General features: G+C 39.5%; 2 protein-coding genes across 3 annotated transcripts in view; one reads left to right on the top strand and one right to left on the bottom strand.

Moving 5' to 3' along the window:
* vstm4a (V-set and transmembrane domain containing 4a) lies at positions 1 to 16,921 on the top strand. 2 transcript variants are annotated; one of them, XM_088917830.1, is made up of 8 exons: positions 1 to 449; positions 2,401 to 2,796; positions 9,125 to 9,178; positions 11,530 to 11,637; positions 11,964 to 11,997; positions 12,718 to 12,839; positions 13,919 to 13,983; positions 16,334 to 16,921. In XM_088917830.1, exons 1-8 carry the CDS (start codon positions 398 to 400, stop codon positions 16,457 to 16,459), a joined length of 957 nt encoding a protein of 318 aa, XP_088773956.1. In that variant the 5' UTR covers positions 1 to 397; the 3' UTR covers positions 16,460 to 16,921. The 2 variants fall into 2 exon arrangements, with proteins under 2 accessions (XP_088773956.1, XP_088773957.1); XM_088917831.1 differs by lacking the exon at positions 11,530 to 11,637.
* Positions 16,922 to 20,923: 4,002 nt separating this feature from the next.
* wdfy4 (WDFY family member 4) overlaps positions 20,924 to 26,050 on the bottom strand; it is a 69,817-nt gene continuing 64,690 nt past the window's right edge. Inside the window, exons 61-63 of the mRNA XM_088916811.1 lie at positions 25,259 to 25,355; positions 24,210 to 24,321; positions 20,924 to 21,811 (exon numbers count right to left, since the gene is read on the bottom strand). Of these exons, the coding sequence (XP_088772937.1) occupies positions 21,745 to 21,811; positions 24,210 to 24,321; positions 25,259 to 25,355 (276 nt within the window). The 3' untranslated portion in view covers positions 20,924 to 21,744. The remainder of the gene's footprint in view (positions 21,812 to 24,209; positions 24,322 to 25,258; positions 25,356 to 26,050) is intronic.

Raw genomic sequence — 26,050 nt, 5'->3', positions numbered from 1 at the left:
ACTCGTTGGAAGGAGTTTCAGGAGAACACTATTAATCCTGAAATCAGGTTATGTCCATTTTCCCAAAGACGAGTTTTTGTAAGCACACAAGGAAACACTGTTAGATAACGCTACAGGAGACAGTAAGTAATCCTCCCCTGTGATCAGCTAACACAATGAATACAAAGACCCAGTGGTCGTGTTTCATGTAGGTCCAGATGGAAATTTGTGCTGGTTCCAACTGCAGCACAGGAAATGACATTTCCTACATTTGCAGGAGAGGAGTGATTAGAAAGGGAGGGTGTTTCTAACTGAGAACAGAACAAGTACTGTTTCATATTACACACACACACCAAATTACTGGGACTCCTTTCGCGAAGACGTTCAGCTGAGTTTATGGAGCCTGTGTGTCTGAAAAATGAAAATCTCTTCAGTGGTCATAGTTCTCCTGACTAGAGCTTTAATTGGAGGTAAGTGTGCTTTTCTAAGCTTTTAACGAAATTATAAAATAGACAACTCTTTGAGGTAACTTGATCTGCCTGCTGGAGTCAGGATGCAGATGTCATAGATGTGAAAAACACAAATATGTTGCAGGGTAGTGTTAAAAAATTAGTCTTGTTCTTAGAAAGGCTCAAAAGCAGGGAATATTAAAGAGAAGAGAGGATGAAGTGCATCTACTGTATATTACAAATGTGAGCACATCAAGGCATGCATTAGATTTTACTTTGACATGCTTTTGAAACATGCATGAAGAAACTCAGAAGATGTGCCTTTTAACTAGATAAGTTCTTAACTAATGTGATGCAGATGTTCTTTTTCACTTTTTCTTGACTTAAAAGCATTCAGTAAAGATGCAATGTTTTACATTTTCAAGAAAACACCTGTATCAATATGAAATTCCTGAAAATACTTTGCTGTGTTATTGTGCAGTTCTGACGCCATCTAGGAATCAGCTATACCTCAGGTAGAATGGGACTGTTCACATTGTGTCACCAGAAGTGTGTCAAGAGCTCGAATAATCAAGTCCCATTTAATGTAAAATCACTGCAGTCTCTGCTTGGCTCCTTACTTTCATCCATCAATTTCTAATCCACACATTTCACATTTTTATCTAGGCATCTTGTTCTGCACTGCTGTGCTTCTTTTCACCGGGCATCCTTACTCCCTTTTCTTTACTATTTCTTATGTTTTTAAACCTTTTTTGAGAGTATGGAGAAAGCTGGGTATTTTGTCTCTTGTCCTTTGTCAAATTAGAGAGGTAATTCTGTGCTTGAGGCGCTATTAGCCTGTGATGTGGCTGTTGCATGGAAAACCCTTTCTGGATTGGCTCAGGGCAAACATCACAAACAGAGAAGAAAGCAAACAAGACAAATACTTAAACAGATGTTTCCAATCTTGAGTTTGTTTTTTAGCTTCAGAAAACTTCACAAATTCCTTCCACCTGTAGTCTCTCTACTGCTGAACATTATTTAAGTGTACATTCATGTTTGAAATTAATCAGACTGTCTCAAGGATAAAATCCTGTTCAGCACATGAATATAGCATTATGCTGTTGAGAGACATTTGTGCTTAATTACCAGTTTAAAAACTGGGAGCAGGTTAAATATTTTTATTTTATTAGGGACAAAATATTAAGTGTCTGCAATCTTTGTCTTTTGTTGTTGCAGAATGACAAATTTGTTATAATGTGTAGGATAGGTGTGTTTCCATGAAAATGGGTTTAGGGATTTTGAATCTGGAAGATTCTACACATTATTGTCTCTTTCTGAAAACCGTGCCTGTTCCTTTGTCAGTCTTTTTCTTGTCTTTTGTCTTTTCTTCAGTTTAGGAATAGTTACAGTATTTACAACAAGCTCACATGCACGATAGAACAGTATTTTGAACCTGTGGAATTTATTTGCTACAGACGTATGATGTTTACAGCTTTAAAAAGAGGACTGTGGTCTTGTTTACTGTCCTTCATTTTTTCTCAGTGAGTCAGAAACTTTGTCGCTTCATCACAGGGCCTCTTAGCATTGTTTCTTAGCATCATTATTTTATTTCCATCCCCACGTGACAAGACTCACAAAATAAACTCTGGTTTATTCATTAAACTATAAACTTTAATATACTAACTTCATATACAGTCAAAGTCTCTTAATTTCTTAGATAACTATAAAAATGTGTTTAGTTACAATTAGTTTAGTAATGTAAGAAATAATTTAAAAAGCTTTCTTTAAATAATCCGTGACTTTAATATCTATGAAAAGGCTCCTTCTAGGCAGTGCAGACTGCTTGAGAATGTTCATAGCCTGATTAATGCTTTTTAAAGAGTCAATAGCCTGATTGATGTTTTTTAAAGAGTCACTATAAAACAGTCGACAGCATGACAACAACTATTCGGTCTGTGTGTCACTTTGTTGTCCTCATTTTCCTTTCCAGAAGTGTGTGAGGCCCTGAATGTCACTGTGTCTCCCGGACCTATCACTGTCTCGATGGAGGGCGAGAACGTCACTCTCTCCTGCCATGTCTCTCAGAGGAAAAAGTCTAACAGCCATCTGGTCATCCGCTGGGTGTTCTCTCTGGTGTCGGGCAAAGAGCACCTGATTGTCAAAATGAACATGAGGAGGGTCCAAGTGTACGGAAACGACACAAAACGCTTCAATCAGCAGAAGCAGCTGCTTGTAGAAGAGGCAGCAGGAACAATCTACAATCTGGTCATTTTGAACATTTCACAAGAAGACAAAGGCCACTACATGTGTAAAGTCCAGGAAATACTGAGGCATCGGAATAGATGGAGAGCCTCATCAAATGGCACAGCAGCAACGGAATTAAGAGGTGAGGTCAAATCGAAGGACCAGAAAACAGCTCCACCCGTTCACCGGCTTAGTACAGCTCCACCTTCTCCACACACAGACACCAGCCGAGTGCAGCTTGCTAACAGCTTATCACTTCTACATCAGGCATTGAACATTATACAAAGGTGCCCCTTTCTCTCCCTCTCCAAATAATATCGTGCAGAAAAGAAAATAGGGGAAAGAAGTAATCAGAAGTCCATCTCTGGATCAGAAACGGGCTGTGCTTTTAGACTAAGTCAACAGTCACAAGGCAGTAATCCCATGACACACTTCTTTTAGAGGCAAGCGGTGTGTGAGGGGCTTGACTGGGGAAGGTGTCGGGCTCTGTGCTCGACTCCACAGGTGCTTCCTTTGGTAACTTCCGACCAAATTGGACCCTAAACACAGCTGTCCAGATCTGAATTTCCTCACTTCTGGGTTTCTTTAGGAATGGCACTGGCTCGTAATTCCTTCCTCGAACTACGCAGAACACATTATAAAAGGCAGGGCAGCCACTGCCAATTGGGGGGGGGGGGTCAGGCAGCAAGAAAAAGAAAACCAGAAATCGTCAGTACGTGTTTCGACAGCCTGCGTAAGCAAATGGAATCAATCTGCTCTGTTGGAACTGCAATATGCAGTCCTACAGTATTCAAGACTGTGTAATCTTGATCATCAAAACTGCTCACCGAATTCTTTCTAGTAATCCGCTTTGACTTTTTTACATCAACAAAGAAGGTGATTGCAGTGTCGATACTGCTGAGATAGCACATGAGATGGAAAGTCCTTTGTTTATTTCACTGTGGGAGATGAAACTGAATTGTAAAACATTTCAGCTTTTGCTTCCATGCACCATAATATATTATTACCACGATGAATTTGTCTGCTGCCAATACAAACAGCTATTAGGTCTGAAAATGTGTAGAATTTGGACATGCTGAGATGATAACAGAAGGAACTTTGGCATGGGTATTCCAGTAAAATATTGACATTGGCTGCACAGTGAGAGTTCCTCCCTATTTGTACAGTGTTGTGCGTAATGCACAGCCACACGCACTGCTACAAGAACAAAGGAGTGGAGAGTAACAGCCGGTCTTGTCTCATGAGGACCACAGAAAAAGGTGAGATAAAATGCTGTCTGCCTGTCAGGGTCATGGCCAGCTTTGTAAAAAACTTTAAGTTTATTTAGTTAAAGGAAAACAGACATTGTTAATATTGCAGTTAAATAAGTTTCATCCTTTAAATGTTTAATGTGACCTAAAGGGCAGGCAAGAGGGATTTGGAAAAAGTAAGTCTTGCTAAACTGACCTGCTAGAGTTCTTTCAACAAGGACCTCTAGTAAAGGATAGAGATATCCTTTGTTTATGATATAATAAGGTTCAGTATATTTATTGTCCTAAACAATTTAAGAAAGTTCTCATAAAAGATTCTTGAAATTCTTAATTCTCAGTGCCGATATCATTCAAAGTATGCATTTTAGTAACCAGATGGTTAACAGATACAAAACAGAAGACACAGATAAGAGAACAGAACTGCATAATGAACAGAAAACAGAAATCATTGACAGGGAGTTAATGCTCATATGGTAGAGATGTAATTTGTGGAGTACCACAGGTATCTGTGTTAGAGCCAGTGGTATTCTTAATTTCTATCAGTTAGCAAACTAGTCAAATTTTCAGATTATACAGTACCACATTAAGAAGATTGGTAAACATTTTAGAAACAGCAAAACAAATATAATAAGATTTAGTCAAAATTCAATACTCGAGAAACCATTGACAGGTGGCATGTTATGTAGAAATGTGCAGAATTCAGGTAGCAGAAACAAATGCAAGATGAGAAACACTGAGCATGAAGAATTTACAAACAGATAAGGTGTTGACAGTGACACATTTAATGGAGTTTATAATGAATGTTTGGGAACAACGACAACAGCCAAGTTCAATCAGACTCAGTTGTCGGTACTTCACCATCACTCCCGACATCATTTCTCTCCTAAAACATTATAAATACTGCATGGAATCCCCTCTCTCCCTTGCATATGTCTTTCTGCATTCTGCTGTATCTCCACCCCATCTCCACCTCTGCAGCTGCTCCTTGGTCACTCCTCACTCTGCTTGGGAGTCCCAGGCCTCCTTGTCCTATGGCCAGGAGGTCAGCCCTTAGTCAAGAGGGTTAAGCCAAACTAAAACCATAATCCTTTCAGTATGCTTAATTCTTGGGTGTTATTCCTAGTGAACATTTTGTAGACAACAGGGGGAAGCAAAAAAAAGGTTAAATTAAGCTATATCTAAAAGTGTAAAATTTAAATCAAAATAATGTCATGATAAGGTTGTACAGCGTACTATAAAGACCACATTTAGAATATAGTGTTCAGTTTTGGTCACCATGTTTCAAAAGCTTATTTCTGCTCTGGAATGAGTCTAGAGAAGATGCTGAGCTAAGCTTAAAGGAATATCCTACACGGGGAAGGTGAAAGAACTCACTCTTTTAAGTGCTGAACAGAGAAGACTACAAGGGGAACTGATTCAAGTACTGAAAATGGTCAAAAGCACTGAGAAAGGCAACGTGGTGGACTTCAGAGCCAACAGTGAAAATTGATCCAACAGATACAAATGGAAATTAAGTGCAATTAAAACTGAGAACAGAAGGCACTTTTTAGATAAAGGGTTGGGGAGGTGTAACAAGCTACTCAGTCATGTGGTTGAAGCCTGGTTTCTTTCAAGAAATGGCTGGATGAGATCTTTTAATCCATTAGCTACTAACTCCTGTACCAAAGGGTGTAACAGGCTGAATGGCCTCCTCTCATTTGTAACCTTTCTTGTCTTCCTGAGACTCTGCAGTCCAGCCCTTGGAGTGAGATTTTGTTGCGTGCATCTGTGTATTTTGTTGCATAGTTATCTTGCAGGCAAACCACACGTTAGTGCCAATAAAAAGTATTTCGTTGAGGTGTGTGTTAACACTTTTTCAAAGGAATTCTTCAGGCCTCACTCAGCTTCACCACAGAAAATGTGAATCAGATGTGGATTTGAAGGCAGGGTTTGAATCTGGAGTGCTAAATTTACTTTGGAGTCAGAAAAGCTGTTTTTCATTTTTTCTGCAAAGATATTTATATAATAAGAAATGTGTGCATATAGAAATACCTTTATAAGTTTTCACAGTTTGTATTATTCTGGTTTATGACTGCAGTCCTCTTCAAATACAGGGACATATTTAATATACAGAAATTGATATAAGATACTTTAAGTCGTAAGAAGAGTTACGACTTAAAGTATCAACATTCGGAGGAGGTCATTCGTCCCATCTAGGCTGATTGTTTTCTAGTAGATAATTGATCTGAAGATCTCATTCAATCATTTCTTGAAAGAAACAAGGGCATCGTTTTCAACAACACACCATGTGGCTTGTTCCATACTCCCAGAACTCTTGGTGCAAAAATTCATTTTGTTTCATACAAACGTTTTTAAACAAATATGGAATCAACCATAAATTTCCCTTTCATACCCTCAAGTCACCATACGTTGGAGTTGCTAGTCATTAGCCAGCTCTTTATGACACTTTCCCCTGTGGAGCATGCACTTCTAAGAGCTCTCTCCCATTTCAGCAGCTGCATGTCACAGAGTCCTGAGCAGAAAAGACACTGGAGTGGTGCTGTTCTCAGTGGCATCAGTGCACGCTCCCGGCTGCTCTCCTAAGGTGATCCCAGCAGCTGTCTGACTCCTATACATCACCTCTCGGAAAATCCCAGTCACACTCGGCCAAGGGCATAGCTAATACTAGGGCATTAAGATTGGTTTGTTGAAGAGCGTGCAGTTATCAACACTTCCTTCCCGATTCCTTGAGATCACATTAAAGCGAGCAACAGCGAGCAAAACCAGCCTTGTTCAAACTCCTGTATCTTTCAGCAATCAGTTAACAACACTGAGCTTTTCATGAAACAAGGGTGAGAATCCATCTTCGCCAAGGGCTGAGCGAAAATCAATGGGACACCAACAGCTACAAGGTGGACTTTGTCAAATCATGCTTTGCCATCTGGAACCTATTGCCATGGTATTTAATAAACGACCCGACGTGAAAATGATCCAGAGCTCTCAGCGACAGGCATGAGGTTATGTATGGCTTTTGGAAACGAGAACAAATGCATCACACAAATCAGGTGCAGAGGCAGGCATGAAAAATTGTTCTTGGACAGACAGAAGAAAATGAGCGTGTCTCCCATTTCAGCACAGAGAAACTGAATGATTTTTTTAAACATATATTCTAGAATGGGCAGTATTTAGCATTGCTGCCTCACCAAGCTGGTGTCAGTTCTTGCCCTGGTGTGTAATTGACACAAGGTTTGTTCTCACTGCGTTCGTGAGGGTTTTTTCCAGTTTCTTTCCACAGCCCAAAAATTTACTGGTAGATTAATCAGCTCCTGGGACTATCGGCCCTGGTGTAAGTTTGCGTCTGTGTGTGCCCTGTGTCCCGTCCAGGGTGTAGCCTGCTCTGCACCTGTGGCTTAACAGGAATTGGATGAAGGATAGGAAGTGAATGGATAGATATTGTAATAAATACACCCTGAATCTGAATCACCTTAGAACTGCAGTTGACTTTGGGGTGGCTCAGGACAGAGAGGAGCCACAGTTCGTTGGAGCTACTGGTTAATTATCCAGGAAACATCACTCTGGACTTATTTACCCTTAGTGTCAGATAGAAAACACATTATTGCAAAAATATAAGTACTCTAAAAATGAAGTCTTGTCTCTCTTGAAAGGCTCAGAATTGGATTTTGGTCTGATACCTGCATTATATATGCCATGTTTAGTTGCTACCTGTATATACATTATACAGGTACTCACAGATTTAAGTAAATCTGACTTTACCTAGAAAACCATGCTGTATATTTCTTTTAGTCATAGCTGAAACGTGTTCAAGCGGTGTGAAAAGCAATCTGACACTACGATTTAAGATACGTGAAGTTCTGTGTTATGTTCTTTAGCAATGCTCTTTGCACGTGTTACAGTTGTAGTGGTCGTTCTATTTTTTTCCTTAAAAAGTGTGCTGGCTGGTGGAGAAGTAAGAAAAGAATTGGAACCTCTGATGGGTTTATTGCCCTTAATAATGAACAGGTGCATTCTTGTCCTGGAGAGAGGATGAGAGAGGTATCACTCGCTGTCAGCCCATGTAGAAAAAGACAGGAGGAAGAGATCTACCTTCCTCTTTGGACAGTACAGAGGGTGATTGGGAAGAAAGGGAGCAGTTCATCAGTCCTAGCAGTTCATCACTGGGGGTAGAACTTTCCAATACTACAGTATACTATAACAGTATTGTAATAGTGTAGTTGTGCATTATTACAGCACTGTCATAATAATTACATTTATTATCATTAGATGTAAATGCAAACATACTGCATAAAAGTTCATTGGGATTTACGTTTATTTTGGTCTTGGGGAATCCTCACAATTTATTGGCTCTTCTTATCCATTGTGCATTATTTCAAAATGCCTTGCTGAGCTTCAGCTATTGTCTGTGTAATTCCCTGAGGATTTACTGCTGCAGATTGTGGTAAGATTGGTAAAATTGTTCAGAGGGTAATCCTTACACTACTCGAAGAGTGACTGTGTGTATATTTTTTAAAAAACGTGATTGAATTAGCTCTCTATTCAGAGCACGTTTTGGCTCTTTGGGGGCTTCGTTTAGATAAGACACACATTCTCTGCAAGAGAGGCACATTATAAGGTTGTGCACATCATGAGTAATAACCCTGAAATTCCTCATGACCTGTTCTGGAAGTCATTCAATGGAAACAGTCTTGCTCTCATCACTGTATATCACTCCCTTTGTCAAAGAGATTTATGAAAATACTTTTGTAGCAGCGGAGACTAAACATAGTCAAACATGTGCGTCTCTGTCTTGTTTTTAATTTATGAAAAGTTAATGTGTTCAGCTCTCTGCAAGGCCCATGAAAAGCTCTGCCTGTGAAGAACTGCAGCGCGAGACACTGTACAGTAGGTGCAGGGCTCTGACAGGGCTGCTGATAGAGATGAGTCAGTCAGAACAACTCTGAACTCCTAGTGGGGAAAGTAAAGACAGCCAGCAAGAGCCGGGGTGCCATAGGCACCACTGCTCCTCTCTTCGCATGTATTTCTGGACATCTCTGTGGGAGTATGAAAACCACAAGGGAATGAACCAGGAAGCAAGTTTTTTTAGAAATAAAAAGTATAATCTCAGCACAATGATTGCATACTACTCCAACTCCAGCATAGTCCGTCTTACGCACTTACAGAAACATGTAATCAAGCTGTTTTTAGCTCCTCATAGCTGAAGATCACTTTCTAACTGTCTTGCAGTGCGTGTCTCACCCGTTGTGCGGGGCAATGAAGGGATCTGGCGTTTTTTTGAAGGTACTGTTCATTTTTCCTCTTTTTGTCACTGACAGGTTCTGTTTTGGGTGTATATTTAAAGAACAAACAAAAACAAATCAGGTCCCTACCGTGGCCAGATCTTGGGGAATCCTTACAATTTGTTAGCTGTTTTTATCCACTATCCATTATCCATTATGGCGTAATGCCTGGCTGAGCTTCAGCTGTTGTCGGTGTAATTCCCTGAGGATTTACAGTACTGCTGCAGCCTGCCTGCTCACACAGCTCAGGAATCGCTCTGACTGCTCCACTCATGGCCAGCTGTCCTCATTCACCCCACATGGCACAGTCCAGGGGGGGCAGAGCGTCCAGGGGTTTTGATGAATATCTTATTATATGCTTAAATAGAACGATTCATCATTCCACAGCTTATTTCAGGGACCTATGAAACCTGCTGGAATGTGTCTTCCCAGGCTTAAAGCTGTGAACCAATACCTGAACTGAACTCCTCTGTCACAGGTTTGAGAACATAAGTTTATATGTTCTCAGTGGTAGATTGCATGCTTGGCACATGTGTGGTCCTGAGTTCAATCCCTAGCACCTCAAGCAAGTACCAAATGGTCTAAATGAGTTAGATGGCCTCCTTTCATTTATAACCTTTCATATGTTCATATGCACCTCTAGTCCATTTGGTAGTTTGTAGCTAATAAATCTGAGGATCCAGCTTTTTCTTGTAAGACTTCAGGATATTGGCTTCAACCACATGGCTGCTCAGTTTGCTCCAGATTCCCACAGCCCTTCCCAGAACTCTCTGCTCTCTGCAAGCAGATGTCAAGGACACATCTGCACCTCTACAGAGAGCACAGAATTGTTTTGTGTGGGATACGGACAGTGTGCTTGTGTCCAAACTATGCAAAGCTTTTATTCGCTTACACAATACACACCTTTAATATAAAAGCCTATGAGATGCAAACATCAGACGTGTGCGTCTGTGAGTAATCAAACACACACTCAGCAACTGGAACTGATTAGCTTCTAGGAACCAAGAGAGCAAAGGGCTAATGGTCTCATGGTCTCATCCACATCATTGCTTGTGCTCTTGTGTTTTAACTGCTGCTGCCTGTGTGCTGAGAGTAAATTGCTCTGTCTGACCTTACCCCCCCCCCAACAAACCCCCTGAGCCTCATCACTGGCAGAGGCAAAAGCATGAGAATCCTGTGGAAAACTACTCCTGTACACAAACAGCTGGGCACAAAGGCAACACGGCCAGACCTTTTCAAACCATCACAGTTCTTTATTTAGTTAAATACATAGATAAAAAGAATGATACAAATAGTTTTTGTCATTACTTTGCACCAATAGGTGGTTTTTCATTCCTTGGGAGCAATTAAAGTATTAATGGCAAAACTGAAAATAGGGCTCATATATCCACCCCTTGTTCTTTCCTGGGGGAGAGAACCCAGGCAAAAAGTATGAGAAGTGGTATCAGGTAACTTGGACTCTGCCATCCAGCAGAGTACAGTACGTTCATGGGTCTGGACTGATCTAGCACAGCCCAGCACCTGGATTTCAGCGGCTGGTCTCCTGCCTGGATTCGACCAAGCCAGCATTTTTCCCCTTTCAATCTAAAATTAAACTGTAGCTCTTGCTCTCCCAAGTTAAAGAGAGAGTGATCATGGTTTGCAAAAAGGCTTCTAGGACAGCCAATGGGACTGTTCCATCCTCAGTTTTGCATTACTTTACTCAGCCTTGTGGAAAGAAGTAGTGTCCTCTTAGGCACTAGGGGTGAGGTAACTTTGTCAGTTTGCAGGTTTGCTTTCAAATGAAAAGGGCACAAACACTGCACATGATGTTAGTAATTGTCTGTGCTGTAACCCTTTGTCAGGCTTAAACATCTCTAGAAGCACCAAAAGGGCATCAGGTGTTGCATATATTACAGTGTGTTGGAGTGGAGGGGCTCAGACCATACTCCCACGTACAGTACGTGACATATTCTTTCTGCAAAGGTTTTTGTCCAATTTCTCATTTCTCTGATGACATGCACTCATAACGCTTAAGAGGTATAGTCTTTCTCAAAATAAAGTGAAATGCTAAAACTGAAATACTAAAAAAATTCAGGTTAAAAGGCAACACTCATGTGAACAACTACTTCCAATGAATTTAATCATTTCCACCACTAGCATGAAATGTTGAAAAAGAAACCAGATGTTCAGGTTTTGTTTTTCATGCTAATTCTTTTTTTTTAGAAAAGTTGCTTTTTATAATTTCCTACATAGTATTTGTAACCAGTGCGGTGAAAATGTGTAATATCTGTGATTTTTTTTTGCTGGGACATATTTCCAAACCATCTGAAGACGAAGAAATCTGAGCAGAGGCTCCTGTTGTGTTTTCAGATGTGTACCTGTGTGCGGTGCTCATCTGCTCCGTCGGGATAATGTGTGTGTTTGTGTTCACCGTCATCCTGATCTGCCAGTGTCTGCACAGGAAAAGCCGTTTGAAAGGTAAATTTCACCATTTTGAATTCTGGACCTGAAGCACATTCTGATGATGAAATGCAGGACTAAAATCCCCCCTTTCAAAACCATGGGAAAACAAGTGAAAAATAAGCGAAACCCGAACGTTTTTGCGACAACAGTGGAAAGGTGAAGTTTTTGTAACGGATTTATATGAACAGATACATTTCAACAGGGATTAAAACACCCCCACTAAAAATGAACGTGCAGTATCTGAGGGCTTGACACAGCCATTTTCAATCACACACCGAGCAATCCCAAAATGTTGAGCAGACATTGTGCATTTCAATAATTTTTGTTTTATTCCTCCACAGCGAGCTATTATTTGGTCAAGAGTCCACAGAACAGGTAGGTCTCTTTCAATACTCTTAACATTGGTGGGTTTTCTCAACAAAAGGAAAGGGAACGTAAAAATGATTTGCAGCAGCTGTGGAGAGCATTTAATTAGTTTTGGGGAGGAGCGTGGCTAGTGACTTGCCAGACGGTGGGCCGCACGGAATCCCAGAATGGTTCCCATGGCAGCATCCTTCAGTTCCTGCCCTATTAAAACAACCCGCACAAGATATAACAATGCATCTTGGAGACTCACTTCAGACTCTATTAAATGCCATGACAGCACTCTGTAAGGTTAACAACTCACATGTGGCACCTCCTGCAATTTCCCTGCCGGCCTGAAACCTTGCTTTCTGGAATACACCTGTATCTACAGGAGAGGGGGAAAAAAAGAGATCTGTTAATAAATTGTATTTTTCAAAGCAGTGCCCATAGATGATATTGCATCCTGGTAGACTCCAAGGCATGGTTTGTATCCTCGAGGACAGACACCGTTTATCTGATTAGCCAAACCACTATTGGCTGCTTAATAAGAAGAATTTGCCAATACAACAATGCACATGTAGGGCAAATTACATCGAATCAGCATAAACATGTGCCCGAGCTAGATTCTATGAACTGCCGTTTACCCACATGTACACATTTTCTTATTAGGCCAAGGTCAGACAGTCTCTGCCACAGAGCAGAACGGCGCTGTTCGCCTCCTCAGCTCTTTCGTTTCTCCTTGTACTGTAGCTCTGGGGAGACTGTAACCAGCGTTGTTAGCTCCTCGCCCGTGCTTCCCAAGAAAGAAAAGAAATTCAAAAAGAAAAAGAGCAAAGAAAATGCTGACGTGCCTCCAGAAATACCAGCGAAAGGTATATTTGTATTCTCAGACACTCAGACTATTTTGTGAAATGGTGGCTGTATGTACTTGTCTTGTTTTTTTATTATTAAACATTTAGGGATTAGAAATAATAATAATAATAATTTTACTTGTCATTTAAGCTTTTAAAAACCAAAATAATTAAACAAAACCTTGTTTTTCATTTGTGTTTCAACCTCCTGGGATTATTTATGAGAATTTCTATATTGAACTTTTATTGAACTTTTCTATATTCACTTTTAGGTCACATCATAAAGCAGAAATCGGTGTAACCGAGAATATCTCTATCACCGCATTCATGTTTTGTATATTATACTGGTCAGTTTAAACATAAGTTGCACCATGCACCCACACCTACACTAACATTTATTTTACAGACTTGGACCATTTTATTAAAACAAGCAGGTTAAGATAAATTTAGAAGAACTCAATCACGTACCTGCGTTGCACGCACATTGCTATCTGCAAAACAACAATTACACCAGCACCACATGGCTGGCTCTAAAGGGGTGCATACTGCAATGTATCAGCCTTGCTTTGTCAAATGAATTAAAAAATTGCAGGTATGTTTCGATAGCGAAAAATCAAATCTTGACAGGAAATAAAGGCATTTTGTCCACATCTTAAAGATGAAGCAGTTTCTTTAATTGCCAGAGCTGCGGCTAAAATCCATAATACTTTGGCAGAGCATCTGGATTAATTATACAGTAAGTGTCGTTAGTACAATTACAATTAAAGATTTATGTTTTTAAAGAAACTGGGCTACTCTGCAAATTCTAGTCATTTCGCTTGGCCGTGTGAATACAAGTCACTTTGACATTTATCATCATGTTCCGGATTCGTATGGTACAGAGGAAAACCAGCATTCTCCCTCAGTGAACTGTCACTGCGGCCTTTCGGGCTGTTAATATTGATGTAAAATCTTAAGATTACAAAATACTAGACACAGTTCAACCATGCAACACAGCAGAAAATTCACAGGCTCGGGAAGTCAGAGGAAATGTGCTTTTTCTTAATCAATAAAAAACAAAAACAAATGAAATGTAACTTATCCTGGCTTACTTTTTCTAGCTCCTATTGCTGATATGCCCAGAAGGCCCAAACTTCTGAAAGCCCAGCCCAGGAAGGCGGTGCTGGTGAGTGGGATGTTGCATTGTGTGTTTTGGACATGGCCATCGCTTGCGATTTGCTGGGTGCAGGGTCATCCCGCAACCCTGGTTGCGTGATTTCTTTGTGCTAAAATTGCCATTGCAATTTGACATCCTTTGATGAAGAAGACATGTTTTCTTGTAAATCTATGGTAAATAATAATTCCAATTCTAGACAAATGTCTCTTTGTAAACTTGGTACATTATTTCAATTCTAATTAATTTGGCAGTATTGCAATCTGCTGCAATTGATTTTAGGTATTAACTCGAAGTTCTGCAAATCATATTGATCCATTCATAATTGTAAAGAGTACTCAGTCATTCATAACCTATTTTGGTATAACATTTCTGTTGTTTTCCTTATGAGAGGAATGTTAACAGAAGATATGGTTTTGCAGCTGGTGTCTGTTTTATTTTGTTGTTTTATTTTGTCATCTTTGAATGTCAATTGCTGCCAAGTACAGTGTACATTGATAAATGACCTTAAACTGTTTATAAATAAACCAGTCATCACTATTGAAAATATCCACATGCATCTATTAATTTCTGAAATCAGCTTTATTCTTTAAGGTACTTTATTTTATGTTTTCAACATTTACGTAGCAACGCTGTTTTTGCTGCAGTAATAGAACTAGTGAACCGATTATCTTCCTCAGACAAAATAAAGCGGAGACATTTCACGGTACTCTTTCTTCTGCTTTGCCTCCACAGAAAGCTCACCTTTTTACATACCATGTGGAACAAATGGGAGCTAATTAAAAAAAGAAGTTTAATTATTACATTAAAAGTGTTTTTTTAAGGTCCTTGTTTTATTAATCATAGTTGTATGTTTAATCTTTTTGTTATAAATTGTATAATCTTTACATTTTAAAACCTCTGGTGCTTTTGTTCATATTTTCAATTGAATTATTACAAGCAAGAAATATGCATGGGGGAAATTACACTGCGTGCTTTATAGTGCCCTATTGTTTGTAGAAGTTATTGCTGTACCTTCTTCCATTTATGAAAGTACTAATTTTATTTTGTTTTATTGCTTTCCAAAACGCAATTATTTATTTAGCGGGCTTCGTCTTTATTGCATTATATTTACTATAGAAGTATCATAAAAAATATATAAAAAACATCACTGCAATCCTGCTCCGTGACCCATCTCAAGGAATTCTGTTATTTTCAAAATCTAAACATAATGTGATAACTTCAAAAATAAGGAGACAATACACAACAGATACAATGAAATTTCCAGTTAATGAAATCAAACATCTGCCCAGCATGATTTCATAAAGCCGGGTTGTTGAATTTGTTTGATCAGGAGGCTTGGAGTTTGTCTGCGGACTCAAAATTACAACGGGTACCTCTGTATTTTACTTGTCATTAAAGCCTTTGGGTTTTGTGATGACCGTGGCTCTGCTCACATACTGGGGGTGTCTGCTTCACAGCACTTAGTCAGCCTTGTGTTCCTGCATCATCTCAGTGGTTCAGTGACCCGCTCTGGGCATTTTGTCGGCTCTCAGCACCAGTTATTATGTCATTATAATCATCAGGGTTCTGTTTGAGACACACATCTGCATTTTAGACCAATGAGGCCAGCCTTTGGTCTGAGTGAAGGCCCATGCATGCTCCCCAGTCTAGGGCAATCCTTTGGTGTGAGTCAAGCCTGATGTGTGTGCACCGCGCTAAGGCAATCCTTTGGCGTGAGTTTAAGGACTGGACTGGATTGTTTTGTAGATCCTGTGCCTAGCTGACTTTTTTGTTTCTGTTCAGAACGCTGTACTGAACAGTTTCTACAGCAGCACTGCGTAAGAACCTTTGAACGCTCTAGTCCCCAGGAAAAACCAAACACATTTTAAAGTGATCAAAACACATACACTGAACAGGCATGGTCAGAGTGAAGATCAATGTGTATGACCACTGCTAAGGCGATCCTTCCCCTGGTAAGACGCTCTTGATGTTAGAGTGAAGCCCGAAGTGTGTGGCCCCTGTTAGGCGCTCTTGATGTTAGAGTGAAGCCCGAAGTGTGTGGCCCCTGTTAGGCGCTCTTGATGTTAGAGTGAAGCTCGAAGTGTGTGGCCCCTGTTAGGCGCTCTTGATCTCAGAGTGAAGCCTGAAGTGTGTGGCCCCTGTTAGGCGCTCTTGATGTCAGAGTGAAGCCCGAAGTGTGTGGCCCCTGTTAGGCGCTCTTGATGTCAGAGTGAAGCTCGAAGTGTGTGGCCCCTGTTAGGCGCTCTTGATCTCAGAGTGAAGCCCGAAGTGTGTGGCCCTGTTAAGGCACATTTGATATCAGAGTGGCGTGCCTTTGTGCGTGGCACCTGTTAAGGAGCTCTTGTCCTGTATTTTTCAGCCGAGGATTGCAGAGGAGAGCCTGACGTACGCAGAACTGGAGCTCGTCAAGCCCCAGCCAGAGACCCGGACAGCCTGCACAGGGACCGTGTACGCTCAGATTCTGTTTGAGGAGAAACAGCTGTAAATATTCCTGTACCATAATCAGATAAATTACTATATTGTTTATTTATAAAAATATTTTTCGTTTTGTTTTTTCTTTCATGTTTCTGTTTCAAAGCTTAGATTGTTTTGTCTTCGTGTGGATACACTTCTATTCTATTCTGATAGATCAGTTTACCTAAAAGGATAAATCTTCAACCTCTTGAGATCTAATAGAATAGACAAAAAGAAATTACTGAACAAATATATTTTTGAAGAAATATTACATTGATGAAGAGTCATGTCCAGTAGCATCCCGCGATCAAATACCATGTGTCTGTCTGTCTTGTAAAACATGAAAATTTAAATTTTATTTTAGGACAAAAGATAAGTATGGAAATTTAAACATAACTGCATGTGTTTTAAATTGTAATTTTAATGGTCTTTTTATAAGTATTTTTATATCCCATAGTAATGAATAAAAAACAGACATAATGCCCATTGAAAACCTGTGTATTAAATTTCAAAACTTAAGTGTGGTTATTTTGTGCGTGCTCATCTGTCACACCCTTTTTATTCTGAAGAGTGGAGCCACTGTAAATCACAGCTGTTGTAAATCAAAGGGATTTGTGGGTTAAAGCCTGATGGGTTACAGTATGACCGGTGTAACAACAGAGCAGGGCCCAAAGTTGCCCAGCACACAATTCCTGTGCTTAGATTTTACAAATGGACAGGAATGTCAAGCCTAAGGAACATGGAGATGAAAACCATGTAAGATTGGCAGTCTCTAAAAAGTTCATAGCTGATTCAACAAAAGATTTTAAGCTGTACCTTTGATATGCCTGGTGCCAAGCAGGGTGCCCAAGTTGTCAGTGCCTGTGATGAACTCACCCATGGTTACATTTATTAAAAATTATAGTAATTGTAATGACGCTTAATAATTAGCTTCACAGTGCATTATAATTGGGTTAGACTACAAGATGGTTCTGCCTAGGTGCTGTAATTTATTTGATTTAATTATTTCAAAGAGCCTAACAGTCTGACATTTAATATTACAAAATCATTGGTGTATTAAAATTGAAACCGCTGTTGTCTTTTAGAAGGTCATTTGCTTCTTCACGGAGATATATGATGATTATTTTCCAGTCTATTAAGCCGTTATACTTAGCACAATTAGCACTGTGTGCAAAGGTTAAAGAGAGTGCTCTCCCTCTTCATTGTGGTCAGAACACAGATTTATCTCGAGCTGCACCTGCCCTTTTCTCCAATGCGTGTGGTTTTCAAGAAACAGGGAGTACTGTGCACTAAAGCTGCAGGCCTGCTGCGCTCACGACCGCTGCGAATTCTGCGCTCCGTCACATTGAGCAGTGCTGAAAGTGCAAACCCAAACACACCACAATAATAATAATAATTGAGCTCATTCAGTACTTAATTAGATCATACCAAAATAGCGAAAATCCAGACATTGTAAGTAGCATTGTTTCATTCTCCTAAATCACCATTTGTTTATTCTGACGATGGCCATTCATGTCATAAAAGACGGTATGTATGTAACATATCTTTTAAAGACATAGGTAACACCACTGTATGCTTGTCTGCAGTATTCCTGATCAGCCAAAGCTCTTTTGTATTCCGCAACCAAAAAATAAAGTGGAGTACCTTAAAGTATAGGAACAATAACCTTACTGTTGAGCTGATGTCAACCCCTCATTAGACTGGGGCAGTTACTATCTCTCTGACTACCCTTCCTTTCCAAGATGATTCATATGTCTTAATGATGGTAATTAGGGAAAGCAGTTCTAAAGACTGGGAGTAAGGCAACAATTAGCCTTCTCCCCCAGGAAATGAATGGTGCATATAGAGAGGGGGGCTCTTATTCCAGGAATCAACACATCACTTTCCCCACAGTGACAGTATTAAACTACCCCCTTCTGAAATATTTTTCTCGTCACGTAGTCAAATGGCAGCAGTCCCTTGTACAGTCTCTTAAGATAAAAAAAAAAAACATTTTGCAGTACATGATAACAGGTAATTTAAAACAGGCTTCAAATAAAGGTCTCATGTGGCTAATTACGTAACATTCCCCTAGAGTTAGGAATGGGCCAAGAGTCTGGAAGCTGCTGTAGAGCCTGGAGCAGCTCTGTTGTGTGAAGGCTGTCCTTCATCCTGGTACGGTAGGTGCCAGTTCAGATCTAGGCTGTGCCCCTAGCTGCCTGTGATTGGTGCTTCTTAGGAAGTAACATGGACATGGCTGTCAGGGTGGAGTATTGTGGGTCCTCAGATCACAGTACACCAGCACCACCCCCAGGCTGAGTGCCTGTTCATCCGGGCACTATTAGCAAAGGCTGTGTAATTGTTTCACTTGCAGTGAATGCTCTGCTGTCTGCTTCAAAGTGCCTGCTTTGAAAGATGTGCTGTTCTCATCTCGCTGGTGTGGGCCAAGAAATAGATTAGCATTCAAACACAAGGGTACAACAAGAGATGCAATCTGAGCTCCATATTTGCACAACAACATCCAAAAATGTATGACTGTGTATTTTAGTTTTAATTTAACCCTTTATTTAACCATGCATGCCAAATGAGAGCTACAGTAATTCCTATTTGCAATGATGACCTGGAGATCCATTTATGTTGCACTGTACTTGTTGGAGCTTTGAGTGAACATGCTGGTGAGTACGACAGCAGAATCCCAGGCATGATCTGAACTCCCAATGTTCTAGTCTAGAACACTGACCATTTCTCCAATGTTAAACACTATTAAATGTAATTATACACAAACAGATCGATATCTTCACATTGACATTCTGTAGAGAATGTGTAATTTTTCTCTCTTTTCCTCTATTCTGCTCGGGAGAGGCATTTAAAATTCCTGATTTTGTAACAGAGTGCTAATTTAGTCCCTCTCTTTGGGAGATCAATGACTTCTTCGGATTGACTAGTGCAAAATGATTTGTTTTTCAGAGTGACCTAAACCACTGAGACTACACAAAGCACTGCCGCTGTTCACTGGGCTTTGAGAATTTATTTTTACGTTACAGAAATATCAGTCCATATAAAGAACCTTCTTTTTCTGTGTGTACTAGTTATATCAAGGGCCTCCTTCAATAAACAATAAATAACAGACTTCTAAATTGTGAAAGGCGAAAAAATAAATCCTTACTGACAGCCTCTACTGTTTTACTGTTCTGCTACCTGTTACTAGTTGGCTCTTGTGTAGGAATAATGAACATCACCTATCTGAAATAGACCCTGCATTTAGTAAGATCAGGCCTTCAAACCAAATCGAAGAAACAGTAACAATTTGACCTTCGTATTATTACGAGCAGATGGTTGTAAACACCTCCTGTGTTACCTACCTCAGCCTGTAACAATATAAAGGATATCAGCTGTCCCAAATGAAGACATGGATATGTAATTGCAGTATGAACATACAGAACTTATTTAAACAATGAAGCGTCACCCTGAATGTGTGGTCCCAGCTATTAAACATAAAGTGAAGCCATTGATTTGGGGACACGCTTTGTATGATATAGCAGTTCTTAGTAAATTATATTTGCCTGAGGGTTAAAGGAGTTCTTAAATATCTGCATACCATAAAATGTTTTTAATCCTTCCACTGAAGTATTGTTCTTTAATTCCACTTCTCCAATGAGGTGTTCTGTTTCCAGCAAGCTGTTGTATGACATTCATTGAACGTTAGCATTTTAAATAAGCATCTTGTCATCCTCTTAATCTTGTCATCTTGTCTTTATTGATTTGGTCCTACTGAGATCTGAAGGTGTTGATAGAACAATCCAAATGTACAAAGAATATTTTACTCACATAGGCCTTCCTTGAGAGTTACAGTAAAAGAAAAGAAGATAATCAGTTATGCAATATAAATATGGGACCTCTAGTTAAATTATTTAGGGCATTTATTTTAACAGTAGTGCCCCTCATCGTGTCTAAAGATTGAGTATCTGTAGTAATCTATTGTGATATTTGATAATAAAACAAAGCACAAATGCCTGGACGTTTATTCATCAAAATACTATTCATTTTTAAAACAAGGAAGAAAAACGTGTTCTGTAGTTGTGGCCCTGCACTCACAATAATTAAAAGAGGTCATACTCAATTCCAGACAGATTATTCTTGTACATTTCTGGCACCAGAAAACAGAAACATAACCTAGCAAACCAATCTTTCCCACATGCAGAGTATTTCAAATATACATATGTAGGTGAAAGTAATTATATACAGTAGTTATAGTGAATAGTTTTCTGTTAAACCTGTATGAAAATTTCATTTGCTATAAAATGAAAAAGTCCAAAGGTATTTGATTGGTTTCATAAGGAAGAAAAGGTACTATGATAGTAATGTATTTCAGGGCAAGTGTTTACCAGAAACAAATTAATTCAAAGAAAAAAGAACCAGAGAGGCTACAAATCAACAATAAAAGCCAAGGTTTGACTTTGTTAAGAGAAAGGCCATCTGGTGGTCAAGGATGTGTTGGACACTGAGCCACAAACACTTTTACCATTTCACCGATTAATAGTTTAATCAGAACATAAAGATTTTACATACAGTACATACAGCAGCAAATGTCCGTAAAGTATTTATTTACATTTGATAACAAGGGCAAAGCATTTATTTTATGTACAGACTGAATCAAATATGACGAAAAAATCAGATATTTTAGCAAAATAAAGAAACTTTTTACTGTTTACTGTATTCTAACCCAAAAGAATTAATGAAAAAAGTAATTGACTACTCTAACAACATATTAGATCCTAAAATAACACAAAAAAACATTTACATGAGCCTCAGAACAGACTGGGATTCTTTGGGATGAAATGAATTATATAAACGTAAGGAATTGTTATTATAATTAATTATTAACAGAAACCTGCAGCCCAGACTGTGAGGCACATGTACTCCTCCAGAGAACAAGGACATAAATCATCGGTCTATTGGGTAGAGACAAAAAAAATCCTTAAAACAGAATTTATATCAAAAATAATAAATGATATTCCGACATGTGGCTCTGAAACTGAACCAGATGAATGTTTATAAAATAAACACTCTTTCGGCTAAACATTCACAAGCCAGTGGCCTACTGTAGAACAGCCCCGAGACAAACTGCAGCCTCTTCAGTTTCATAAGCCAACAGGATTCAGTTTTTTTGTCTTTCTTTCCACTTCTCCAGAGCTCCACGATCTAGGATGATCCAGTCTACAGCAGTCCAGTCATTAGAATAAATCCTAAGACCCCTCTGAGCTCCAGCGCTGCAGTAGAAGAGGCGCTGTCCCCTGTGCTTGCAAAGAGGGTGGCGTCAGGTCACGCCGGCTGGCTCTACAGCTCACAGGCCCAGCTGTGCACGCGCCCCCAGGCATCCCCCACCAGCAGGGTATTGTGAGTCCTGGAAGAGGAAGGTAAGATAGAAGATATAAGATATAAGATCACTTTATTGGCCATATACAATTTCTTGCATTAGGAATTTGTCTTTTCACATATCCCAACTTGCTCTCCATGAGACACACAGACGGGGAGAGAAGCTTGGGGTCAGAGCGCAGGGCCAGCCATTTACACGGTGGCCCTGGAGCAGTTGGGGTTAAGGGCCTTGCTCAGGGGCCCAATGGAGTAGGATTCCTCTAGCAGCTGTGGGAGTTGAACTGGCAGCCTTCCAGCCGCAGATCCTGAGCCACAGAGCCACCGCTCCGCCCCAAAAACACACATTTATCTCTCCTTGTGAGCGCAGCGCACATGGCTGAGATAGAGTGAACTCTTCCGCGCCTCAGCCAGTTGCGACCTGTCCTCAGGGGCTTTCACACGAGCTCATCCGGTGCGCAAGGAGGTGAGCGAACGCAGGGGTAACAACAGGTGACGACAACATGTATAGATCGTGTTTATTGTTCCATTTCTTCAGTAATAATTCCGGAGGGTAATGGTTTTGAAGTTGCGCTTTACAGCAAAATCTATCTGCTGCTGGTTACAATGTAAGAACACCATCTGCTTTCTCAGCCAATACTTCCTAAACACTCATGACCTGTGTTGACTGTTTCGCAGAAAAGGATTAGCGAGGTCTGGGCAGTTTAACTTGATTCAGAGGCTGGTATTTTCAAAAAGACACCTTCCAAAACATCACCTGATGAGAACTTTTTTTAATAAGCCTTGATGGCAGTACACTTTATTAGAATCTGTGGTTGAAAAATGTTTAAAAGCCCAAAGACATGTAATGCCCCGACTTCTCCACCAGAATGTGCAGCTTTTAACCCTTTCAATGTTGACTACTGTCAAGCTGAATGTGTGCAATGGGAGCACAATGTGTGACAGATGCACTGATAGCAGAATCAGACTGGCCATATCTGTGCCACAGTGCTGAGCTATCTGCACGGAAGAACACTGGCAAGCACACACCTTATAAAGTCTACTGCAGTCCCAAATTCTCAGAAAGGTTATTTAATCTCGGCAAAAAAATAAATTCATCGACTATATCGCAAAATTTTACAAATTCCAAATTAAGCACAAAATCGGAAACGCAGAATGTAGCACTGCACATACCTGCAAATTTAATCTGTTTTGTGATGTAAATTGGTTGTTTTCCACATTACAATGTACATTTTATTTTCATAGTTCCAAGTAGGGAGCTGTGTCAGCATGCGTAGGCTGCAAAGGAACAAGTAAAGGTTTATTCCACACTGAAAAGAGAAGAAAAGAAACACAATGTTTCGGCTGTAGAGCCTTCTTCAGGTCACCTTGTGTTGTGTGTCATGTTGTGTTTCTTTTTTTCTCTTTTCAGCATGGAATAAAGCTTTACTTGTTCCTTTGCTTTTTAGTTTCACTGTGGTTTGAAATGCACTCATCAATGCTGATTATTTCTAACCCCGAAATATAAAAATAGCATTGCAGTTCCCCTTTAAACTGTCTTTGGATTGGAAGAGAAACTTGTCAGAGGAATTTGACACCGAAATAACACCCCAGGAAGGGTGTTATTTGTAAAGTACATTGCAGGGCTGGAAAGCAGATACTGTGGGAGGGACACAATTCTTAGAAGTTTCTTTAGCTCTGTATTTCCGCAATAACTTTAGCCGCATCATGGTACCTTGGCGAAGGTTTGATATAACAGAACAGAATTATTCTCTTTCACAGGCATTATTCTCAAAGTGATACAGACATACAGACACAAGAGTTTTTATTGTTCAAAATTGAAACCTTTAGATAAAGCAGACTGGTAGAAAGCAGCAATTTGTGCATCCTTATCAAATTAGCATCTCACCAGAAAATGGTTGGAACTGGTTCACGGAGTTCCAAATCCTAGCCTTTCCTCTTTAATCAAATTAAAAAAAATAACAGTAATGTACCACTTGATTTCAGTTTTATACTTTTTTTACTTTCATTGTAAATGCAATAAGTATTCAACAATATGCATATATTTGTGGGCTCATATATTTCAAAGGTAAATATAGCCCAATTAAAAAAATACGTTGTATGCATATAGTAAACACAGTAAATCTATTAAAGTTAAATTATTTACAGGAGATCAGATGACACATGGAGAGCTGCACCTTAGAATAATAACAGATGATCCCAGTAATTGTGGTGATAATCTGGATAATTTTATAGAACAAAGCACACTGAGAACCTATTACTCAGCAACATGAAGAGGTAAAGTGAAGATTTTTTCTGGTACAATGCCCTCTACTGGACTCTAAGTATCATGTCAATCTTATTATCATTATTTCTATTATTAATGTTGTTTTTACTGTGACTGTTTTTGTTGTAGCAAAAGGAAAGTTCGAATTTGCGCCAAATATTACCTTGATATAGCCAGTGCTGTGACTGCAGGATTATTTCTGTAGCGTTTACGAGAAGCCATCTGGCTCCTGTTCAGCTCACGACAGAGAACAAGGTGTTTCTCCCACTCTTTACCTGATGGGTTAGAAAACAAAGACGAGCAAGAATTAGAAGCTGCTTTTATTTATGGTCAGCATGTTGTTAAATTGAGAAAAATACATCTAATATAAGCCTTAGCTGTTGCAAGAGGGGTTGTCCCAATTTAATTTGTACATTGTGATACTTATATGCGCTGACGCAGTGCTGTAACCAATGTGTGCTAAATTGGATTTGGGTATTATTGCTTTCTAAATTGCATGCCTAGTTCAGCAGAATTGCTCATCAGTGTTTACTGGCTTTATGTTTAATAACTTGCCCCACAATCCCTTGCAGCTAGGCTTAATGCTGTGTACAACTGGCACAAACATTATGAACTTTTATTCAAATCCCTTGCACAATCAAACTTAAAAATCGGTATCATACTTAAGTGCAGATTTCATTAAACTCATAAGCAGCTTTGCAGCACGAGAAAACTTTTTTAATCCCGTTTTTCATATACCTAACGCTTCAATCAGAATAACCTAAAATGTATAGAATCATAAGCCTGTTCTTGCAATTTTCAATTCACATCTGTATCTTCTTTTCTTGTTCCTTGTTTCTTGAGCACCAAAGTAGATTGAAAATGTGTTTCATTTAATATTCAAGCTTAACGGATTTTTGGGGGAAAAAAAATCCTTGAAAAGGTGTATAATTAACAAACTTCTGTACTGTTACTTCAACACTTGAGAAGAGGGTACACTGGTACTTTTAAAGTTTTAGACTTGCATGAATGTCACAAGCTGCCAAATAATGAAGCAGTTCTACAAATCAGAGGATACAGTCCTGCAGGAGCTCCCAGAAATCGCTGTGACAGTCACCAGCAATTGCAACATGTCGGAAGGAGGAAAGATGTTAGGAATAATGGAAAAAGGAGAAACGGTCTCTGATAACTCTGGTCCCTAGCCACAGTTAATGTGAAGTATATTAATGTGACCTCTCTCCTCTGGAGCTGAAGCCGGTGAGTGCCCTGGAGAGGGTGCCTGGAGATGATGTGCTGGTAATTGTGCTTTCACATATTCAGTCTTCCATAACTATATGGGGAACAAAATTCAAACATAATTCACCCGAGAGATAAAATCATAAATCAAATACACAGGCTGCTGATGTAGGTGGCCAGTTTGATGCCTAATTTAGAAACCTTTTGGATGTAATAACTGCATTTAAATAACTGCATTTCAAGTGAACTTATGGTATTACCTGTATATTATGTTATATAATCTAGTTCCCATATATCAATATGCATTTAAACATAAGCTTGACAAACTATACTGTAATTGCCAATATATTTTCTTTATATGTTTCTGCAGTATTTTCGGGCTGGAGGCATTGGACAGTTTTCTGAAGAATTACAATAGCAAAAAAATAAATTAAAAAGGCCGCAGTAGATTCCTTTCAAATGGGCTTTCTCTTCATGTCACAAATAAAGAGATTTTACTGCCACAGTGCCAATGTCTTGTAACCAGAAACTTCATGCTTCATCCAATATGCACTAGGGTTACAAACAGCATCAGGTACTGAAAAGTAATTCCATGTTCAGTTATCATGTCTTGCGATTGCTTGTTGAATATTTTATCTGTGAAGGCGTTCACAGTTTGTAGTCGATCACAGCCCGAAAGGAGACTTTTCTCTTGATGTCAGGTCGAACAGGAACTATTTAATTGCCAAGGGAAGAACTAAGTGCTCTCCTTTCCAATGACAAGCCTCGACAAAAGCCCTGCCGCAACAT

This window comes from Atractosteus spatula, chromosome 5, assembly GCF_055471065.1.
Source record: "Atractosteus spatula isolate fAtrSpa1 chromosome 5, fAtrSpa1.hap1, whole genome shotgun sequence".
Taxonomy (NCBI): Eukaryota; Metazoa; Chordata; class Actinopteri; order Semionotiformes; family Lepisosteidae; genus Atractosteus; species Atractosteus spatula.
The sequence above is the reverse complement of the archived record's forward strand: the minus strand, read 5'-3'. Positions and strand labels throughout refer to the sequence as shown.